This window comes from Aquarana catesbeiana, linkage group LG01 (genome assembly GCF_042186555.1).
Source record: "Aquarana catesbeiana isolate 2022-GZ linkage group LG01, ASM4218655v1, whole genome shotgun sequence".
NCBI lineage: Eukaryota > Metazoa > Chordata > Amphibia > Anura > Ranidae > Aquarana > Aquarana catesbeiana.
The window spans coordinates 504,368,910-504,389,316 of record NC_133324.1 but is presented as its reverse complement, the minus strand read 5'-3'; the positions used below and the strand labels follow the sequence as shown (position 1 = coordinate 504,389,316).

General features: G+C 40.6%; 1 protein-coding gene and 1 long non-coding RNA gene across 5 annotated transcripts in view; one reads left to right on the top strand and one right to left on the bottom strand.

Moving 5' to 3' along the window:
- LOC141103530 (uncharacterized) overlaps positions 1 to 1,857 on the bottom strand; it is a 97,316-nt gene extending 95,459 nt beyond the window's left edge. The window contains exon 1 of the long non-coding RNA XR_012235332.1: positions 1,210 to 1,857. This is a non-coding gene — a long non-coding RNA (uncharacterized lncRNA). The remainder of the gene's footprint in view (positions 1 to 1,209) is intronic.
- Positions 583 to 20,407, top strand: part of KCNN1 (potassium calcium-activated channel subfamily N member 1) — a 206,371-nt gene continuing 186,546 nt past the window's right edge. Inside the window, exons 1-2 of one of the 4 annotated variants that reach the window (XM_073593195.1) lie at positions 583 to 709; positions 19,823 to 20,266. In XM_073593195.1, the coding sequence (XP_073449296.1) occupies positions 19,904 to 20,266 (363 nt within the window). In that variant the 5' untranslated portion in view covers positions 583 to 709; positions 19,823 to 19,903. Of the gene's footprint in view, positions 710 to 827; positions 1,552 to 5,351; positions 5,776 to 19,822; positions 20,267 to 20,407 lie in introns of those variants that run through there. The other 3 variants (XM_073593188.1, XM_073593203.1, XM_073593180.1) reach the window with 3 other exon arrangements.

Sequence of the window (20,407 nt, the reverse complement as noted above, 5' to 3'; positions counted from 1 at the left end):
TGTATTTATTAAATGAACACATTTCATAAATAAATGGGATGTTGATTTAAGAGAACTTTCTCAACCTAATCTATAAATATATTTTTTATTCCTAATTTCGGTTTATATTTCATGACCCATAATCGTATACATAAAGACACTTTCTTTCAGATGTCCATTGCAGTGTTTTTGCAAATGCATAATTGCAGATGACATTGATTATGCAACATATCCCAAAACATGGATTTGCACAAAAACCTTACATCGGTGAAGCATCTTATGCAGCACAAACAGGACATAAAGCAGTTTGCGTAAGAAGCAGGTTGTCCTTACATGGATGAGTGCATTCGGCTGGTTGCATTCATGCTTATATTGTAGCTTTTAACCCTTGGATAACAGGAAGCATCTGAGATCACAAGGCTGCCAAATCTCTCTGCTGCTGCAGAATGTGTGTGTGCGTAGGGGGAGGGTTAATGACCATTCATGTTCTAATGCATTTTTCTCCTTTAAATATGGGTGGAGCATGTAGTACACAAAAGACACCATAAGCATAGTTGTGGTGTACACAGCCAATCAGAGTAGACCCATTGGAATCCAACATACTCCAAGAGGAGGAGAGCCAGCAGCAGAGCAGAGATGGGATGCTGCAGCAACACAGGGCTGTCCCACTGCAGAGCAGCTGCAGAGCACAGAGAGCTGGCACCAGCCCTTCTTCAGGACCAGCTGGCAGGTAAAGGGATCTGAGAACTGACCTCTGTCCCTGTGGAAGCAGTGTTGTCCTAATGTCCTTCACCATCATGAAATCATGTGAAAATGTCACTTAAGTGTCTTTCCCATAGCTGTGCAGGGGCAGAGGAGCTGTCCTTCAGCACAATGCAGCATTCCTAAGCAGCTCTGTTCTGGTCCCCCAGCAAGAAAGGAGTAGATTGCCTTTCACAGCCCACTCTGTTATAAGCAAATAGTGCCTATGTACAGCTATGAGCTGGCAGATGATCATAAGTCAAGAAGAGTCCCATCCATCTGCGCACTGCAACAAGCCAGCCAGTCTACAACACTGCTCATCACAGCAATGTGCTGTATTATTACCTGCAGTATCAAATCTGCAGAAGTAGGGGGTGTCTACCAAAACCTCACATGATACCCAAGTAGCAGACCATAGCTAGCGACTACATCTCTCCACCCATAACAAGCAAAGCATGTATGCACCCAGGTCACCCTTTGCTATCTTACCAGCCAGCTGCATGAGATAAAGCCTTCCTCTGTCTGTTCCACTGCCAGGCTCTTCACAATAGTGTTACCCGTTGGAATAAGGAGGGGAGGGAGCATTGGGAGAGAGGAGACATTGCAGCATTGACCAATCTACAAGACCAGGGTGGGCTCCTCGGCTGCAGCAGTGCGGCGAATGCCACAGAAACTTCTCCTCTGATCTCTTCGCCACCCTGAACCCAGAATGAGACACCAAAAGGAGACATTAGTATAATATTACCATCCCATGTGTTGGAGAATTGTGTGTCTACCCTGAGATGCCAGAGAATTAACCCTATGTGGCTTGGTTTCCAGTTCGCAGCATGGGTGAGTGGGTGAATAATGGGGTTGTGTGGGGTTAACTTAAGCTGAACTGATTTTTTTTTTTTAATTTTTGTGGCCTGGGGAGTTTAGCCATTTTTTTGGCAATCAAATTAGTGCTTACGTAAATTGTTGTGACTTTCTGCATTGAATTATATTTGTCTAGGTATGGACAATTGAGATGTGCCATAGAGGAGTCTGCACCCAGGGCACATCTTGCACAGGGTGAAATGAATGCATAATTGATGAGTGCAGAGGGAGACAATGTTAGGGATGTGATGTATGCTGGTACTGGCTAGCTCCAAACGGCCGCTATGTCTCCACAGGACGTGTGATGAGATGCAGAAAGTTGCAAGTGTGCAGTCGCCAAGCTAGAGGCTGAAAAATTGAATAAGAAATTGATTACAAGAATTAAACTCAGTGCAATGATGCAGTTGGCATGGGGTATAAGAAAGGAAAGGGGAAATGTAAAGTATGATAAACAGCTCTTTATTTTTTTATTTTTTCCTAAAATTCTAAAATCATGTACATCCATATACTTGATCCTGGCAACTGATATAAAAAAAAATATATTGTGACTTCTAAAAAAGTATTCCTTAAAAATAAAATAAGTATATGTATATTGACATAAAATTAAATTGTCCACTGGGATCTCACCAATGTTGTCATAATGGCGCAGGATCATTTATCAAATTAAGAAAAACAGTGAGTCTCAGCTGATCAAATATATCCAACTCCTTGTGTTAAAGAATGGTACTGCTGTAAAACACAGTATAACACATAGATCTGACAGCCGAATTGAATGTATTGTATTCCAACAGTTTTTTAAACCTTCTCCGCCGTATGGATATCGGGGGGGATTAGTCCCATTGACACGCTTTCACGGATCCGCTCGTAGGCTTTCAACTCCTTCACACATGGGGGAGAATCTGGCACACGCTGTGCTGGAAAGTAAGTCCAATGCCTTGGCCACAGATGGAGGGCAACCGCGTGCAGCAATAATCGACAGGAAGTGCCTGCATGACGTCATTTTCACCCAGACGATCAGATCGACTTGTTTTGGAAGCCTCCTTTTTTAAAATCTCTTCTGTGTCCACAGTGCCTCTTTGGAGACTATGGTTTTAAATCTTTGATGGTCCTGCTTTTTTAATCTTTTATGGTTCAAATCCTAATAATAATTCTCTGCAATAAACAATACAAGTATCACTATATATAGGCATTGCATGTCCAGATTTTTATTTACCATCTGAACATACCTTTTATTTTTAACAGCATATCACATGATCGCACATTCCGACAACAAATTCCATGTTTTTTCCCGACGGATGTTGGCTCAAACTTGTCTTGCATACACACGGTCACACAAATCTTGTCGGAAATTCCGATCGCCAAGAACGCGGTGACGTACAACATGTACGACGAGCGGAGAAAACTGAAGTTCAATAGCCAGTGCGGCTCTTCTGCTTGATTCCGAGCATGCGTGGAACTTTGTGCGTCAGAACTGTGTACACACGATCTGAATTTACAACAACGGATTTTGTTGTCGGAAAATTTGAGATCCAGATCTCAAATTTTGTTTATCAGAAATTCCCGACGGAAAATGTCCGATGGAGCCTACACACAGTCGGAATTTCCGACAACAAGCTCCCATCGAACATTTCCTGTCCGAAAATCCGACCGTGTGTACGCAGCATTAGACTCAAACAGCATCTAAAACCCATATTGTACTCATCGCCACCCTTAACTGAATTTTTCAGTCTATTCAAATAGAACATCTAAAACCAATAACCAAACATACCCTTTATTTCAGCACATCTAATCCTTACACTCAATAATGTCTGCGATCCATATACGACTCATCTCCACCCTTAGCTGAAATTTTCAATTTTTTATTCTCAGTTTTTAACAAAGCCAATTTAAAAAAAAAAAAACAAACTGGTGAAGATAAATAAATCCATGATACTTTTTAACACAAAAAGTTACATGTTACTGTTAAGGTTATATAGGGTTAACTGAAATGAACCCACTTTGTCACTTTCCAATTCCTTGATACTTTTTCCACTGCCTGAAATTTAGTGCCTTCTTCTATTGAATTGGTATAGTGAATGGAGAGGGGATGCTTCTTCTTTCTTAATAATTTATTATGAAAATGTTTCTCTACCTTCAAATTAATTTATGATTTTAATTTATGTTTTATCCTAACTGTGTATTCTTTATAGTTTAACATTTTGTTTTAAACTTTAAACCAGAGAGAAACTCTTTGTATGCCTGGACACACTTGGCCAATAAGTTGACTCTGATGGAAATTGAATTACGGTATATAAAATACTTTCTTAGTGTCACAAGTCATTAGATTCCAGTAATGAAGTTTCATCCCTTGCCATGGCCACTAAATCGTTTTGGTTTTTTTAAATCACCCCCAACTTTCTAGATAGTTTACAAACTATGTACCTATCAGATTATATAAAACCACATAGCTTCCAAAACTGACTTTCAATGTCTTTCATTTTTTTTTTTTATCTCTCTCTTTATTTAGATAGCCAAGGCTATTTTCAATCCCAAATTGGAATTGTCTGGAATTATAGGGCCTAAGACTCTACCCCCCTTTAAAATGATCTCCTAATGATTTCTTGCATACAATTAGTTGGGGAGTTATAGAAATAACATATAACATAGAAATAATACAAAATACATATGTAGCCTATCTCCACCATCAACTATTTTTTTTTTTTTTTAATCAGGGTATCCTTTGAGTTTATTCTTCTCTAACTCCGTGTTTCTCAACTAGGTTTCCATGGAACCCTAGGGTTCCTCCTGAGGTTGCTAGAGTTTCCTTGAGCTCTGAGCAATGGTGGATTTATCTCCCAACTACACTGACAACCCACCATTGCAAGCATGAAGTTTTCTACTAACCACCAATGTAAGGCATCACTTCTACACTGACCACTAATGTTAGATGACACTGCCATTTTAACTGCCTGTCCTACTTTTCTGGTAACAAAATTGTTTGTCCTTGGTGCCAAATATGCTGGGTATGCCACAATATTTATTCTTTTATTTAAAATGTTACCCGCTTATCAATTATGCTAATTTACCCTTAGAGTAAATAAAATAATTTTTAGCAGGGGTCCCCCAAGAATCTGAAAATTACTTCAAGGGTTCCTCTGGGGTAAAAAGGTTAAGAAAGGCTGCTCTAAATGCTTTTGTTCTTCTTCATTATAAATCTTCATCCTGCTACATTTCCTTCTATGACATGAATAGGCTTTTAGGCACATTCATCAGCCACTTCTGTGTGTGGTAACCGTTAGGCAAGATTTAACTATTTGTATCTACCAATTTTCAAAAATGTCAAATGTAAAGCTCTAAAACATTCACTTCACGTGAACTGTAGGTGTGGGAATAACGGTTCCAATCATTCTAATTCAGACAGGTCAAAAAAAATTCCAATAAACCTTCACACCCCTCCCCAAAGGAAATGACGTTGACAATGTACCTCTTCCATAGATAAATTGCATCTGATTTAGGGGCATTGAGCATTTATCTTCAGAAAATATTTCACAGCTTCACAACCTCTATCATCTTCAATAATCATATAGAGGGATGTTACATTTAGAGTACCAATGATTCATCTCTCCTCCCATTTTTAACTATTTAGAATGTGTTTGTTATCTTTTAAATAAGAGGAGTCTGTTGCACATATTCCTAAAGACATCTGTCTATATACTGTGACAGGTTGGCAGTCCAAAGAAAAGGATTAGAAGTCTAAGGTCTTATAGATTTTGGTAGATAGTAAAATACAGGAATGCAGGGAGAGTTCCCATTATTAGATCTCCCCACCCATAACAAGCAAAGCATGTATGCACCCAGGTCACCCTTTGCTATCTTACCAGCCAGCTGCATGAGATAAAGCCTTCCTCTGTCTGCTCCGCTGCCAGGCTCTCCACAATAGTGTTACCCGTTGGAATAACGAGGGGAGGGAGGGCTGGAGAGAGAGGAGACATTGCAGCATTGACCAATCTACAAGACCAGGGTGGGCTCCTCGGCTGCAGCAGTGCGGCGGATGCCACAGAAACTTCTCTTCTGATCTCTTCGCCACCCTGAACCCAGAATGAGACACCAAAAGGAGACATTAGTATAATATTACCATCCCATGTGTTGGAGAATTGTGTGTCTACCCTGCGATGCCAGAGAATTAACCCTATGTGGCTTGGTTTCCAGTTTGCAGCATGGGTAAGTCAATGGTAGCTGTGTTGCCATGATAGAGGTTAACTGAAGCCAAGCTGATTCAGCCTTTTTTTTTTGGTTGCCCGTGTGGCCTGGGGAGTTTGGCAGTTTTTGGTCATCTAATCAGTGTTTGTAACAAATTGTTGTGACTGTCTGCATTGAGTTGTATCCATCCGGTTATGGACATTTGAGATGTGCCATAGAGGAGTCTGCACCCAGGGCACATCTTGCACAGGGTGAAATGAATGCATAATTGATGAGTGCAGAGGGAGACAATGTTAGGGATGTGATGTATGCTGGTACCGGCTAGCTCCAAACGGCCGCTATGTCTCCACAGGACGTGTGATGAGATGCAGAAAGTTGCAAGTGTGCAGCTGCCAGACTAGAGGCTGAAGAATTGGATAAGAAATTTGACTAAACTCAGTGCAGGGATGCAGTTGGCATGAATAATGCATGGGTTATAAGAAAAGAAAGATAGTATTACTGAGAGGGAGATTGTCTGTCTGAGGGGAAGGAAGGTGCAGGAATTTGGGGGTGAGTTCTCTATAGACTGCTAAAAAATACATCAGTTTGCTAGTTTATGCTATTCCCTCTGTATTACAATGCATGTGGATGTTCAATGAGAAATGAATGTGATAATGCAGTTTAATGCAGTGCAGGAATGTGTTTGCTTGTGTTTGGATAGCATCATGTTTATGTCATTCGTTTTCTAGAGAATCAATGTGAGGTGAAGGTCTGTGGCTGCTCTGGTCATTAGTGTCTGTCTGGATGTGTAATAAGCTCCAGCTTGTATTTACTGTATTAGAGCCCAAAGCTATCAATGACCCTAAGATTCATTCATGACCTTTCTCGTGTCAGGCTGCAGCTTAAAACATCCATGCATCCAGATATGACCAAGACTATTTTATAGGTGCCACTCTATGAGGGTTTTACTTGTGACTCCGGTGTAAAGGTTCAGTCTACAGAGATGATATCGCACTTCGATGATTTAATAGGAATGTGCAGTTGTGTTGACTGTAGATAAATTGTGAATGGCGTTGTACTTACTACAACCTGAGCTTGTTTACACCTTATCATTTCAAATTCTTTGCGTCCTATGTAATCAGTAATCCTTGTAAAATGATCCTGTACACACATTTAATGAATGTTTCATGCTTTGCGATGGCTTTACTTGTTTTGCCCCCTTTTGTATGTTTTGATTAACCTTTTTGCACCCTGGTGTAATTCACAAGACAGTTCACATTTTATGTTCCAGTAGCATATTGACTATGACTGCTTTAAAAAATTGCAGGAATGCTTTAGGATAACTGTTTAAGCCAGTGTTGACAATGACATATCTAAAAAAGGTATAATATATAGTGAGTAGACCAAGTATATACAGACGTGTTCTTTGTAAAGCTCCCTATACGTAAGGGTCCCTAATGTGAGCAATTTAAGGACAATGAGACTCTTGAAGGATATTTTTTCTCTAGGCTAGTAAACATACATTAGTTCAGTTAATGCCACGCATTGTCCCCATAGACTATGACCTGGGGCACCATATTACCATAATTTAACAAGCAATATCTGACAATAACATGGATATTTCTAACCAACTGTACATTTTCTTCATCTGACACCAGTTTTCCCTTAAGTCACTCTTTCACTCCATACACAGATGGTACAATGTTTGCACCAAATCATTCATATATCAATAGCAAACTCATCCCTTCATTCATAGATAGTTATTTACTAGCATAAGGACATGTAAGTTATTGAAGGGGAATTGTACCCAAGGCCGGAATATACTACCGCCTATGCAGTAACAAACCACTTCTATTACTGCTTTACCATCAGGTGTATTCAGTACAGCAGAGCAAAGATTAATGAGGGTTTGAAAAGCGTGAAAATTTACACAAGTAAATCAGATTTCAATACATTCCAGTCAGTGAGAGAAGGATTCTGTGATTTTGTCTTTATTTATTTTTTCACCTTACACAATAAGACTGAATGAGCCTTTTTTATCACTGCTGATGTTTTCTTTGCTGTAACTGTCCTCTTTAGGTTTACAGTCTCACATTACAATTGTATAGTGTATGTCCCAAGAACTTCCTGTTAGTGTTCTCTATCATAAATTGTTACCATTGCACAAGATTGCAAAAAAAATACATATATGTATGAATGACTCAACTGTAATATAAATGCATGTCGAAAAGTAGCTCTGTATGACCACACCGCCTTTAAAGAGACCCTGTTGTGAGACTTTTCATTTCATCAGCAATCATATAGCACCTTCTAGTGTCTGGTTGTTTAGCCAGTTCTAGCCTGGGGCCTACAGCAAATAGTATTCAGCAAGAGGGGGGGGGGGGTTCCAAGAACCTCTCTAGCTACAAACTCCATGGCCTAATGGCCATGTCAGGGACTATTCACACACTTGCTTCGAGGGACCCTGGTTACAAGCCTGATCCATTAGACGCGCCAGACGCCTGGACCCAAAACTCACAAGATCACAGCATATGAGACACGTGGTCTCACTGAGAAACCTATCTCACCAAAGCCAATTCAGCTGCACCGTCTTCACCAAGCTAACACCTGTTCCTGACTGAGTCAGTCTCTATCTTTGCTTCCTAGGTGAAGGTTTAGCCATAGTTCCATAGGAATTAAGCATCTCAGCCCACATCCTCTCTTCTGTAATGTGCAGAAACTTTATTACAACAGTCCATAGATACTATGGTTTCATAATACATAGGTATCCAAATTTAGATTCATTTCCCACTTAAAGTGGAACTAAACTGTATCCGAGCACCACTAACTGAAACCGCTAAAATAATTCATTTTTAATATTCAAAGTAGACTTCATCCATTCATACCTCCATGCTTTATTTTGTTGAGAAATCACTTTGAAAAACACCCCCTAACATTTTTAGCCGTGGCCATCTTGAGGGAGGGCAGATGATTCATTTAGGATCTACTTCCTGGAATTTGACCTTAGTTCAGGCATGCAGGCAGGAGAGTGAAGGGTGTGCATGGCTGAGAAAGCCCCATCCTCCCCCTCCTCCAGATGAAAGAAGAAATAAATGCCCAATAGGACTCATGGCATGAATGACATAATTTAGGCCTAGGCAGGGTGGATTTGATTTAAATCAAGTTGATTTAAATCATGATTTAAATCACTAGTAAAAAGGCTTGATTTAAATCAACACAGTTTAAATCATAATTTTTAAAGCGCAACTGTCATCCCTGTCCAGCAGCGGCTTCTTCTCTGATGGGCTGTTGACTCACCGGCAGTCCCATTCACTTTAATGGGACGGCTCGTGATGCGGCAGTGACACAACAAGGTGAGGGATGCCCGCTAACAGGCGCTGCCATGATGGATCTGAAATGACAGGTGCTCTTTAAATGTAAGGACTTGCTGGTAGTTATAACTTTTAATATTTGCAAATAAAATGAAGGTTTCCAATTTAAAATCATAAGCTGTCAGGTTAGTAAAACAGCGATATCAGAACCGATTCAATCATACAGTTTGCAGTGTACATAGATTTGCAAAACAATGGGATAAAGGAATATTCCTGAACTTTGTTTTATCTCATGGTTACTGTAAAATTGTGTGAATGCATCAATGCAGTGCGTGTTATCTCAGCTTGCAGACCTTGGATTCTTTGAATGTAAACATTGCAGAATATACAGCCTCATTCTACATAACTAAGCTCCATTTCATGCTGAATACTACATTAATATTGTATCTTAAATAGAAAACTATCTTTAGATAGATTTTTTACTCCAAAAGCATTTTATTAAAATACATTTGATAAGATTCAAAAAAATCCAATTTAAATTAAAAAAAAAATCTGATTTAAAGTGGAAGTCCATGCTAAAACTAAAATCCCTGCATCTATAGACACCCATGATCTAACACTAACCTATCTAGCCCTGTAAATAAAAAATCAGTATACATACCTTTTCTGAAGCCGATCCGACCCGATCTCCAGCGGCGGAAGCTCTGCAGAGCACATGCCCGAAAACGGCTGTGAAATGAATGGGAAGTGACATCACCAATAGACTTACTATGGGGCTTGTCGGACGTGTCCTCTGCACCCGTCTCCACAGTGAAGCCGTGGCTGACAGCTCAGCGTGGGATCGCGTTGGGTCAGCTTCAGAAAAGTTATGTGTACTGATTTTTTCTTTACAGGGCTAGATAGGTTAGTGTTAGATCGTAGATGTCTATAGATGCAGAAATTTTAGTTTTAGCATGGACTTCCACTTTAAATCAAACAATCCCTTTTTTATACATATATATTATTTTTATATCATTGATTTTTATTCACCCTGGGCCTAGGGCAGAAACAAGGAAGCAACTGAAGAAGCTTAAAACTAAAGATTTAAAACAAGTAAATATAATGCTAGCAGATTAAGGATTTACAAACAGGTAATGTTGATTGAGAGAGTTTAGTTCGGCTTTAAGGGAATTCCTTTAGTAGCTATAACCTCCAGCTATCCTGGAGTTGCCCACTAAGGAGACTACTCCAGCTTCTCCTCAAAGGGGTAGCTACAAGTTATGGTTACATACATAGTCTCAGGTGTCCTTCATTTCGCATCAGCAACAGCAAACCTCAGGGTTCCTCCCATCTTACTATTTTTACCACCTGGACTGCACCCCCTCAAAAAGGGCAGTTCGCAACCACCTACTGAAGTATAGGAACATCTAGTGGCATCATTAAATATTACCCTTTAACCCTACTGATAAAAAATATTACACTTTACCTCACAATAGAAAATTACAAAGGGGCCTTACAATAATCTCATAAGATTAAATGCGTGTTTAACATATTTTATGTATACTATTTACCTATAAATGCCTCCCTTGTGTAGACTAGACATCCAAAAGTCTGAAACTTCTGCTGGGTGTCACCACCTTGGATGTGATACTAGCAGCCCCAGCAAACTCACAATTATCACTCCTGTTAGAAGGAGCAGGAGTCCTAATAGCTGCTGGAGAGAGGATTCTGCTCTCTTTTTTAGAGGGTGTCTATTAAGAACACACCTCCATCTCAGCATGGAGCTGCTGGGGAGTGAAGGCAGACTGCCCTGTTTTCTATCTCCCCTTGTCATGTGAAATATCACATGACCATAGATGGGAAGAAGGAAGCGCTGCCTTGATTTCTGCTCTAAACCGGGAGGGTAAGGGGACAACTCAGCCCTAGACCTTCCTTCTCCTCCTCAAAACCACCCAAGAGCTCCAAAGCCTCCTCCGTTCCCTAAAACCCTTCAGCCCATGCAAGATCCCTTTAGTTCCATGCACCTCACAGAGCCCAGCTCCCCTCATCTCCTTCATCTCGTTGGCACAGATGCCAAAGCAGTCCACCTGAGACTGACACTAAAATACATAAAAGGTAGGGGGGATGGGACTTTATAGGTGCAATTAGTATAAGGACATACCAAATTGAATAAAATCACAAATTATTAAAGTTACAAGTGTACATAAAAACAATATTATACAATACATGAACAGCTTTATGTTCCCAGATCTTAAACCTACATGTTTCGCCGTATGGCTTCCTCAGGGACAAACATGGTTTTGTGGCTACTATATGAATAAACAGAAATCGAATTACAAACAATGCATGTAATGTTATATCAGAAAATACCAACACTATACATAGCATATACAATATATTTAATACATGAATGCATCTTATCCATTGGCAAGAGTTCCCTAAATGGAGTCATACCTCAATGATAGAGAATAAAATCCAGTTATTGCCAAGCATACAAAAATAGGAGTCTGTCCGGGTGGTCCAGAGAAGCCCAGATGTAACAGGTTTGAACCACCCAAAAAATGCAGGATCTTCCGCAGGGAGGGATAAAGCGTGAAGTAAATATAACAATATACAAGAAAGATAAAACCTAAAGATTAATAAGAAAAATGTATAATCAATCGGTTCATCTCCTTTACTATTAATTATATAATCCTATGTTATTCCATGTCAAAACAACTTACTTCTATATCATCAGTATAAGGGATGCAGGGAGCCTGATTAAATACTAGATGGCACCAAACATTCAGATAAATCCCAAATGGGGGTTAAAAAACTGCCAAATACAAAGGGAGAAAAATTGGTAAGTTTGAGCAGGAATAAACACACTTGCCTTCCCTAATGATGCCGTTAAAGCCAGGCAGAGAGTATACTTGTGCACAATAGAACCCACCTAAACTGTTAAGGACCCACAGCCCATCACATATAGATGAACAGGGCTGAGATGGAAGGAATGGAGAAAGGCAAACCAACACCTCTGATAAAGAGAGGGGTGTGAGCTACCTCAACCTATAAAAACACATAGAGCACTAAATCAATGGGGCAAATGCCCCAAACATCATAACATGGCTAAATTTACATCACATGTTAACAGATGATGATGGAGTGCTCCATACCTGCTCTCACTCAACCACTGGTGTCAGACTCCCTGGACTCCCACAAAATGGCCACCACCATGTGGGTCCTTATATACCCCTCCGCATCCTGCTGCAGCGTATGACGTCACGGCATGGAGCGGAAAAAGGGGGGAGGGGATGAGCACGCAGGGCCGTTCCAAGGTCAGCCCCCACACAGTGTAACCATGAATCTGCAGGTCACGCCAGCATATGGGGCCCACAGCCCGGACTGCCCACAGGGCAGATCCAAATACCGGGGAAGTGTCCCCAGCCCTGGCAATGATCATAAAACAGAAGGCAGTGACACCAGGGGGATACCCTGAAAGACAATGCCCTGCAAAGACTGACACTAACTGATAGAGAGACATTTTTTTCTTTCCAGTGACACCACCAACATAGTAGCATTTTTCTTCCAGTGACACCACCAACGTGGGGACTTTTTTCTTTCTAGTGAAATCACAGATGCTGGGACATTTTTTCCTTCCAGTGAAACCACCGATGCTGGAACAATTTTTCCTTTCAGTGACACCACAGATGCTGGTACATTATTATTTTTTCTTTTGCCACTGTTAGCCCCATGTTTGTGCACCGATATTAAACTCTTTAGTTTGCTGAACCACAGCTATCGGCATAATTTCAGCACTATTTCACTGCATCGTGTGGCATGCTATTAGCCCCATCCCCTCCTCCACCCGGTGGGGGAGGGGGGATAGGGCAGGGGGCACAGTTTGCCACCTTCGCTCTTGACACTGGATGACCTTGTCCCGGCACTGACTACTATACAGTGGATGTGCAAGAATATTCACCTGAAAACCAACAAATTACACAGCACGGACTCCTCATTCTGGAATTTGAGTCTACTTCTCACACTATTGATGTCAATTCTGCGTTCATGGTAAAATCTGATTCGTATACCCTCTAGGCACATGTGATTGGTTATATCCCTGGGTACATGCCCCCCCCCATGTACTATTGGAGGCAGCTTGCTGTCCGCATTGTGTGCAGAGCTACTGTTGGAACTTACAGCCTACCAGTCAAAATTCTTCAGAGAATGACTTGAGAGTCTCAAGAGTCTTCTCTGTGCCCACTGTATCCCCTGTACCTTTCAGTACTGCTGTTGGAATTTTCCACAATTTGTGGAAGTGACACGTATAACAAGAGAGAAGTAGAAATGATAAATGTTGTGTCATTGCTTTGAGGCGCTGGCTCAAAAATACTTGCCAATTATTACCTTGGATGAGATACGTAGATGAATACCCAGTAAACAAAGGCACCTATCTGCTTTGCTGTAATGCAGCTTTAGTGAACACTGGGTAGAGGAAAGGTTGATGCTGGCATGACAAGGAAGCTGGTTTGCAGTACAGCAGCTGCTATGGCTCTATATATGAATAACATTACAATTGAATTACCGCATTTCATAGTTTGTGTTGCCATATACACAGGAATCTATCATCCACATTCCCCTCTAATCCATCGATTTATCTGCTGCAATACTCGTATTCTTTAAATTGTAAAATATCTATTATCATCACAACCTACAGTCTTTGTACCAGTATATACATTTTTCATGTTTTTCTCTATATACCAGTGCCTGTAAAGGTGCCTATGGATGATAGGGGCTGACTGCTACTGATCCAACTGATTATAGTAGGATTAAAAATAACATATGGTTATAGGAAGTGTGTAGACATCTAGACCTCTGCAGACACCCTTGGCCAATCTGAACACAAACACACATGTTTATGCTATGATCTTCCTGAAGTACAGTACCGCGGTGTTCAGATCTTTAGACCACCCCCCTTATAGATGGCTTGCACCTTCATATATGTAAGCACAGATCCCAATCTGCTGTATATTGTTATAAAACATTATTCTTTGATATATATGCCTTACCTTTTGTAAAGCTCAATCTTCTAAAATTGTGCCTTTGTATGGGCAATGTGTGCATCAGAAAACTGAGTAGTGAAATCTATATAAAAACTGTAAAGGGGAATGTACAGTACTATTCTGCTTTCATTTAGAAGGTGCACAGTACAATATACACCCAGACACGTGTGTTTTTGTGATCATATTTTTTTTAAACATGGCACCAGTGTTGTTTCACATCGTTGTCTTGGAGTGGAAGATGTAATTTGCAATCACAGGTGTGAAAAGTAGTTATCCCGTCAAAGTCAATAACTGATTTTGACACCTTACCTGCAAAAACAGCAACTAAATGCTTTATGCAGCTGTTGTCCAGAGTCTCACATCACTGTGGAAATATACTGAAAACAAAATTGTTTACCACTTGCTGTTCTCACCAGGATTTATATAGATAGATAGATAGATAGATAGATAGATAGATAGATAGATAGATAGATAGATAGATAGATAGATAGATAGATAGATAGATATACACACACATACATACACATCTATCTATCTATCTATCTATCTATCTATCTATCTATCTATCTATCTATCTATCTATCTATCTATCTATCTATCTATCTATATATACAAAAGTGAGTACACCCTCACATTTTTGTAAATATTTCATTATATCTTTTCATGTGACAACAGTGAAGAAAAAACACTTTGCTACAACGTAAAGTAGTGAGTGTACAGCTTGTATAACAGTGTAAATTTGATGTCTCCTCAAAATAACTCAACACACAGCCATTAATATCTAAACCGCTGGCAACAAAAGTGAGTACACCCCTAAGTGAAAATGTCCAAATTGGGTCCAAGGTGTCAATATTTTGTGTGGTCACCATTATTTTCCAGCACTGCCTTAACCCTCTTGGGCATGGAGTTCACCAGAGCTTCACAGGTTGCCACTGGAGTCCTCTTCCACTTCTCCATGACAAGATCACGGAGCTGGTGGATGTTAGAGACCTTGTGCTCCTCCACCTTCCGTTTGAGGATACCCCACAGATGCTCAATAGGGTTTAGGTCTCGAGACATGCTTGGCCAGTCCATTACCTTTACCCTTGGCTTCTTTAGCAAGGCAGTGGTCATCTTGGAGGTGTGTTTGAGGTCGTTATCATGTTTGAATACTGTCCTGCGGCCCAGTCTCGAAAGTGAGGGGATCATGCTCTGCTTCAGTGTGTCACAGTACATTTTGGCATTCATGGTTCCCTCAATGAACTGTAGCTCCCCAGTGCCAGCAGCACTCATGCAGCCCCAGACCATGACACTCCCACCACAACGCTTGACTTCAGGCAAGACACACTTGTTATTGTACTCCTCACCTGGTTGCCACCACACACGCTTGACACCATCTGAACCAAATAAGTTTATCTTGGTCTCATCAGACCACAGGACATGGTTCCAGTAATCCATGTCGTTAGTCTGCCTGTCTTCAGCAAACTGTTTGCAGGCTTTCTTGTGCATCATCTTTAGAAGAGTCTTCCTTATGGGACAACAGCCATGCAGACCAATTTGATGCAGTGCGTATGGTCTAAGCACTGACAGGCTGACCCCCCCACCTCTTCAACCTCTGTAGCAATGCTGACAGCACTCATACAGCTATTTCCCAAAGTAAACCTCTGGATATGAGCAGATGCACTCAACCTCTTTGGTCAATCACGGTGAGGCCTGTTCTGAGTGGAACCTGTCCTGTTAAAGCGCTGTATGGTCTTGGCCATCGTGCTGCAGCTCAGTTTTAGGGTGTTGGCAATCTTCTTATAGCCTAGGCCATGTTTATGTAGAGCAACAATTCTTTTTTTCAGATCCTCAGAGAGTTCTTTGCTGTGAGGTGCCATATTGAACTTCCAGTGACCAGTATGAGAGAGTGAGAGCGATAACACCAAATTTAACACACCTGCTCCCCATTCACACCTGAGACCTTGTAACACTAACGAGCCACATGACATCGGGGAGATAAAATGGCTAATTGGGCCCCATTTGGACATTTTCACTTAGAGGTATACTCACTTTTGTTGCTAGCGGTTTAGACATTAATGGCTGTGTGTTGAGTGGACAGCAAATTTACACTTTTATACAAGCTGCACACTCACTACTTTACATCGTAGCAAAATGTAATTTCTTCAGTGTTGTCACATGAAAAGATATAATAAAATATTTACAAAAATGTGAGGGGTATACTCACTTTTGTGAGATACTGTATATATATATATATATCTATATATATAGATATATATATATATAGATATATATATATCTATATATATAGATATATATATATATAGTAGGAGGAGATTATCTCCTGGTTTCAGTTCTATTAGACACTCATCAAGTGATGGAAATCTCCCAAAAGAAGACACATACAGCAATTCAAGTTTGATAGAGAATCTAAAGCTACTCCACTCTATCCAAAACTTTAAAAAAAGTTTGGCCTGGAGTACCACTTAAGGCAAAACAGACACATAGGTTTAGTCTTCAAATTGGGTGTTTTTCCCACTGCTGAAGAAGCCTGCATATTTTACTAAAGGGTGTAACTAAACTAAATAAATGATAACCATAATTTATAAGGAATCATTTCATATCTTGAAAGTCACCAATTAAGAATTTGGAAAATGTTTCAGTTAGATGATGGTTATGGTAAATGCCTTGAAAGGAAAGCAAATGAACCCATCTTTCCATCTTGGCAGAAAAGTGCATCCATCTGAAGAAAAATTCTTGGAAACATCAATACTAACTGCATTGTTCAACACTATAGCAACACGCTTATTCATCAAAATGTTTATCATTTTTTGCTACAGTCTTTTCTGTATCTTATATCTCATATGTTAAATTGATGAAGAAAGGAAAGAGGCATTGGGGTTGGGTTAGTAACCACTTCAGCCCCTGAAGGATTTACCCCCTTCCTGACCAGAGCACTTTTTGCGATTTGGCACTGCGTCGCTTTAACTGACAATTGCGCGGTCATGCGACGTGGCTCCAAAACAAAATTGACGTCCTTTTTTTCCCACAATAGAGCTTTCTTTTGGTGGTATTTGATCACCTCTGCGATTTTTATTTTTTGCGCTATAAACAAAATAAGAGCGGCAATTTTGAAAAAAATCGCATTGTTTTTTACTTTTTGCTATAATAAATGTCCCTAAAAATATATATAAAAACATTTTTTTTCCTCAGTTTAGGCCGATACGTATTCTTCTACATATTTTTGGTAAAAAAAAAGAAAAAAAATCGCAATAAACGTTTATTGATTGGTTTGCGCAAAAGTTATAGCGTTTACAAAATAGGGGATAGTTTTATGGCATTTTTATTAATAATTTTTTTTTTTACTAGTAATGGCGGCAATCAGCGATTTTTATCGGGACTGCGACATTATGGCAGACACATCGGACATTTTTATGACCACTGTCATTTCTACAGCAATCAGTGCTATAAAAATGCACTTATTCCTGTGTAAATGACACTGGCAGTGAAGGGGTTAACCACTAGGGGGCGGGGAGGGGTTAAGTATGTCCTAGGGGAGTGATTCTAACTGTAGGGTGGGGATGGGCTGTGTGTGTCACTACACTGATCTCTGCTCCCGATCACAGGGAGCAGAGAACAGTGATACTCACTAGGCAGAATGGGGAGATGCTGTTTACAATGGCATCTCCCCGTTCGTTCTCTCCTTGAGGCGAACGAGTCCGTGGGACCCGCGACCCGACTCACGGTGATCTCGGCAGGCACACGCACCACCGGCGGCGTGCGCGCACACAGCGGCAAATTCAAAGTAACGCACGGGTACGTTACTTTGCGCAGCCGTGCCATTCTGCCGACGTATATCTACAGGAGCTGGTCGGGAACCGGTTAAAGGCAAATAGGCAGTTTACTTTGCAAGGGAATTTTCTCTTAGCCAAGTGAGTGAGGTGAAGCTCTGCTGACATCCATCATTCAATCATGTTCAGCATGTTCAAGCAAAAATACTGTTTTCTTTTATTTTCTTTGCACATGATTGGGTATGCTTTGCAAAGTGAATTTACACCACATTCTCTTAAAGTTAAAGGTTTTTTTGGCCAAACTTCTCCTATGGATCACAGGAGTGCAGTTCCTCACTCAGCTGCTCCAGGCTTGGGAAAGATCCTGACCATATGGTTGGTATCCACCCAGATACCTGGACTGGCATCAGGCTCAGCCTCTCAGCCGGCCCCTCCCGCCCCCTCCACAGCCCAGCACTCCAATGAGCGCTGAAGGGGAGAGCAGAGAGCCCCTGACTGACAGTCACAGCTCTCTGCTCAGAGCAGAGAGGGAGAACTGATCGATCAGCAGCGTTTTATCACTGAGTTCTCACTGCAGAGCTAGTGGGGGACAATAAATCCCAAACTTCTCTTTTAGGGGAAAATGCTCTCATAAAATGAAAAGCCTATTGGCCTTTAGTAAAGCAGCCCCATAGAGTTTCTCCTTATCACTCGATTATTATTTGTCATATGTGTTTAAACAAGTTCATACATTTTTGTAAACCTACCAATGAAGCCAACATACTATAGAAGTGCTACATACTCTGAAATTCACAACCAATATGTGTCCAATCCTTTGTTTTAATTGCTAACTTCATGAACACCTAGAAACTACACAAGAATTGCATCAATCTTGTTTCCCCACCACCTGGAACATTCTCAAAATGTTCCACCTTGGCATAAAAGAATGAGCCTAGTGCACTCTTTCACACAGACGAATACTTCTCGCCCATCCATCACTTCATTTTACTAAACTCCCCTGACCCCAAAATGTCACCTTATTCCTGTACATAAGTACTTCTAGTATCACATATAAAGTAGAGATATTTCTGTGAACAAATGATCCTTTTTTTTTCCGTGCTGCCGCAATGTTTGATGTAGAGTTACATTTGTGTTTGATTGGGAAAACCATATTAAAAGCTTAACTGCAGTTTTTATATAGTTTTGGATAACGTGGGAATAAGTTTAGGTTCATGTCAGGTTATTTCTATCTGTGAGGCCATGGGGAGTTTTCCCCTTGCTTCATGCCCCCGTGACTTTAGGGCAAGTAATAGGGGGAGCAGTTTTCACCAGGACAAAAAGGAAAAGGTTGCAATAGAACACTGTAATTTTCTGCCATTCAAACTCATCCCCACTCTACTAAAATGTGTTTTTGTTTTTGTCTCCCATTGGGGAGATTTTTCATCACTTCCTGTCCTGACAGAAAATGAGGGGACACCTTCCAATAGATATACATATAGTTATAATACCCAAATGAAGCGCTAACTCTTCTCCAATATATCCAAATAAAACCAGACCAAATCAAAAGTTTGCCTGTTGTAGGGTTTTAATCTTTGTTTTAATGTAAGTTAAAATTGAAAGAAATGCCATTCTGTGAATCAGTATTTACACTTGTTATGAGAGTAATAAGGGGCTGCCGTTGTTGGTCTCCTTGCCTGGTTTTCATGCAGATTTACTGGCTTCAGTACTTTTCTAAGTCCCTGACCAGGATTATATATACAGATCAGGTTAGTCAGAAACTCCTATATGGGCCAGCAACTCAAAGTGCTGAAGCAAGGAGGTCAAAATAAGAGCCAGGCAACCAGCATTTAGAGAAGGAGAGGAAAGCAAAGGTAACTTTTATGTTTGTCTAATGACAGGTTTTCTCTTAGAAGTTTTCTTGTACAACAGGTAAAATGAATAAGATACAGTATATGCATCCTATTTGGATAATCTCTGAAGTATCTTGTCTCTTTATGTTTTCCTGTAGGGGAACGTTGACCTACAGCCCATCAGTCATGATGGTCCAGAAGTATCCTTCAGAAAGTCCAACCGTTTTTCGGACATAGCCATGAACAGCTGCAGATACAACGGGGGGATCCCACGACCCCTCAGCAGCCTGAGCTCCTCCAGGAGAAATCTCCATGAGGCAGACCCAGAGACCCAACCCCTGCAGACCTTACACAGTCCAGTGATTGAAGTGGTTGTAAGCAAAAATGACCCACTCAAAGCATCGCACCGCAGCCTACGAGGAGGAGATGAGGGTAGCCACCGGGGCCAAAAGAAAAACCAAAACGTTGGCTACAAATTGGGTCATCGCAGAGCCCTGTTCGAGAAGAGGAAAAGGCTCAGTGATTACGCACTTATTTTTGGAATGTTTGGTATTGTGGTCATGGTTACCGAGACAGAGCTATCCTGGGGGGTCTACACTAAGGTAATGACGAAAAAATGACTAACTTGAAAGAAAACTGATGTATTTCATGGCATGGAACGATGAACAATGCTGTGTGGTAACCCATAATTAGCAACCATCTCTTAGTTCTCTCTAATACCCAATCATATTTCATTTGCGTCA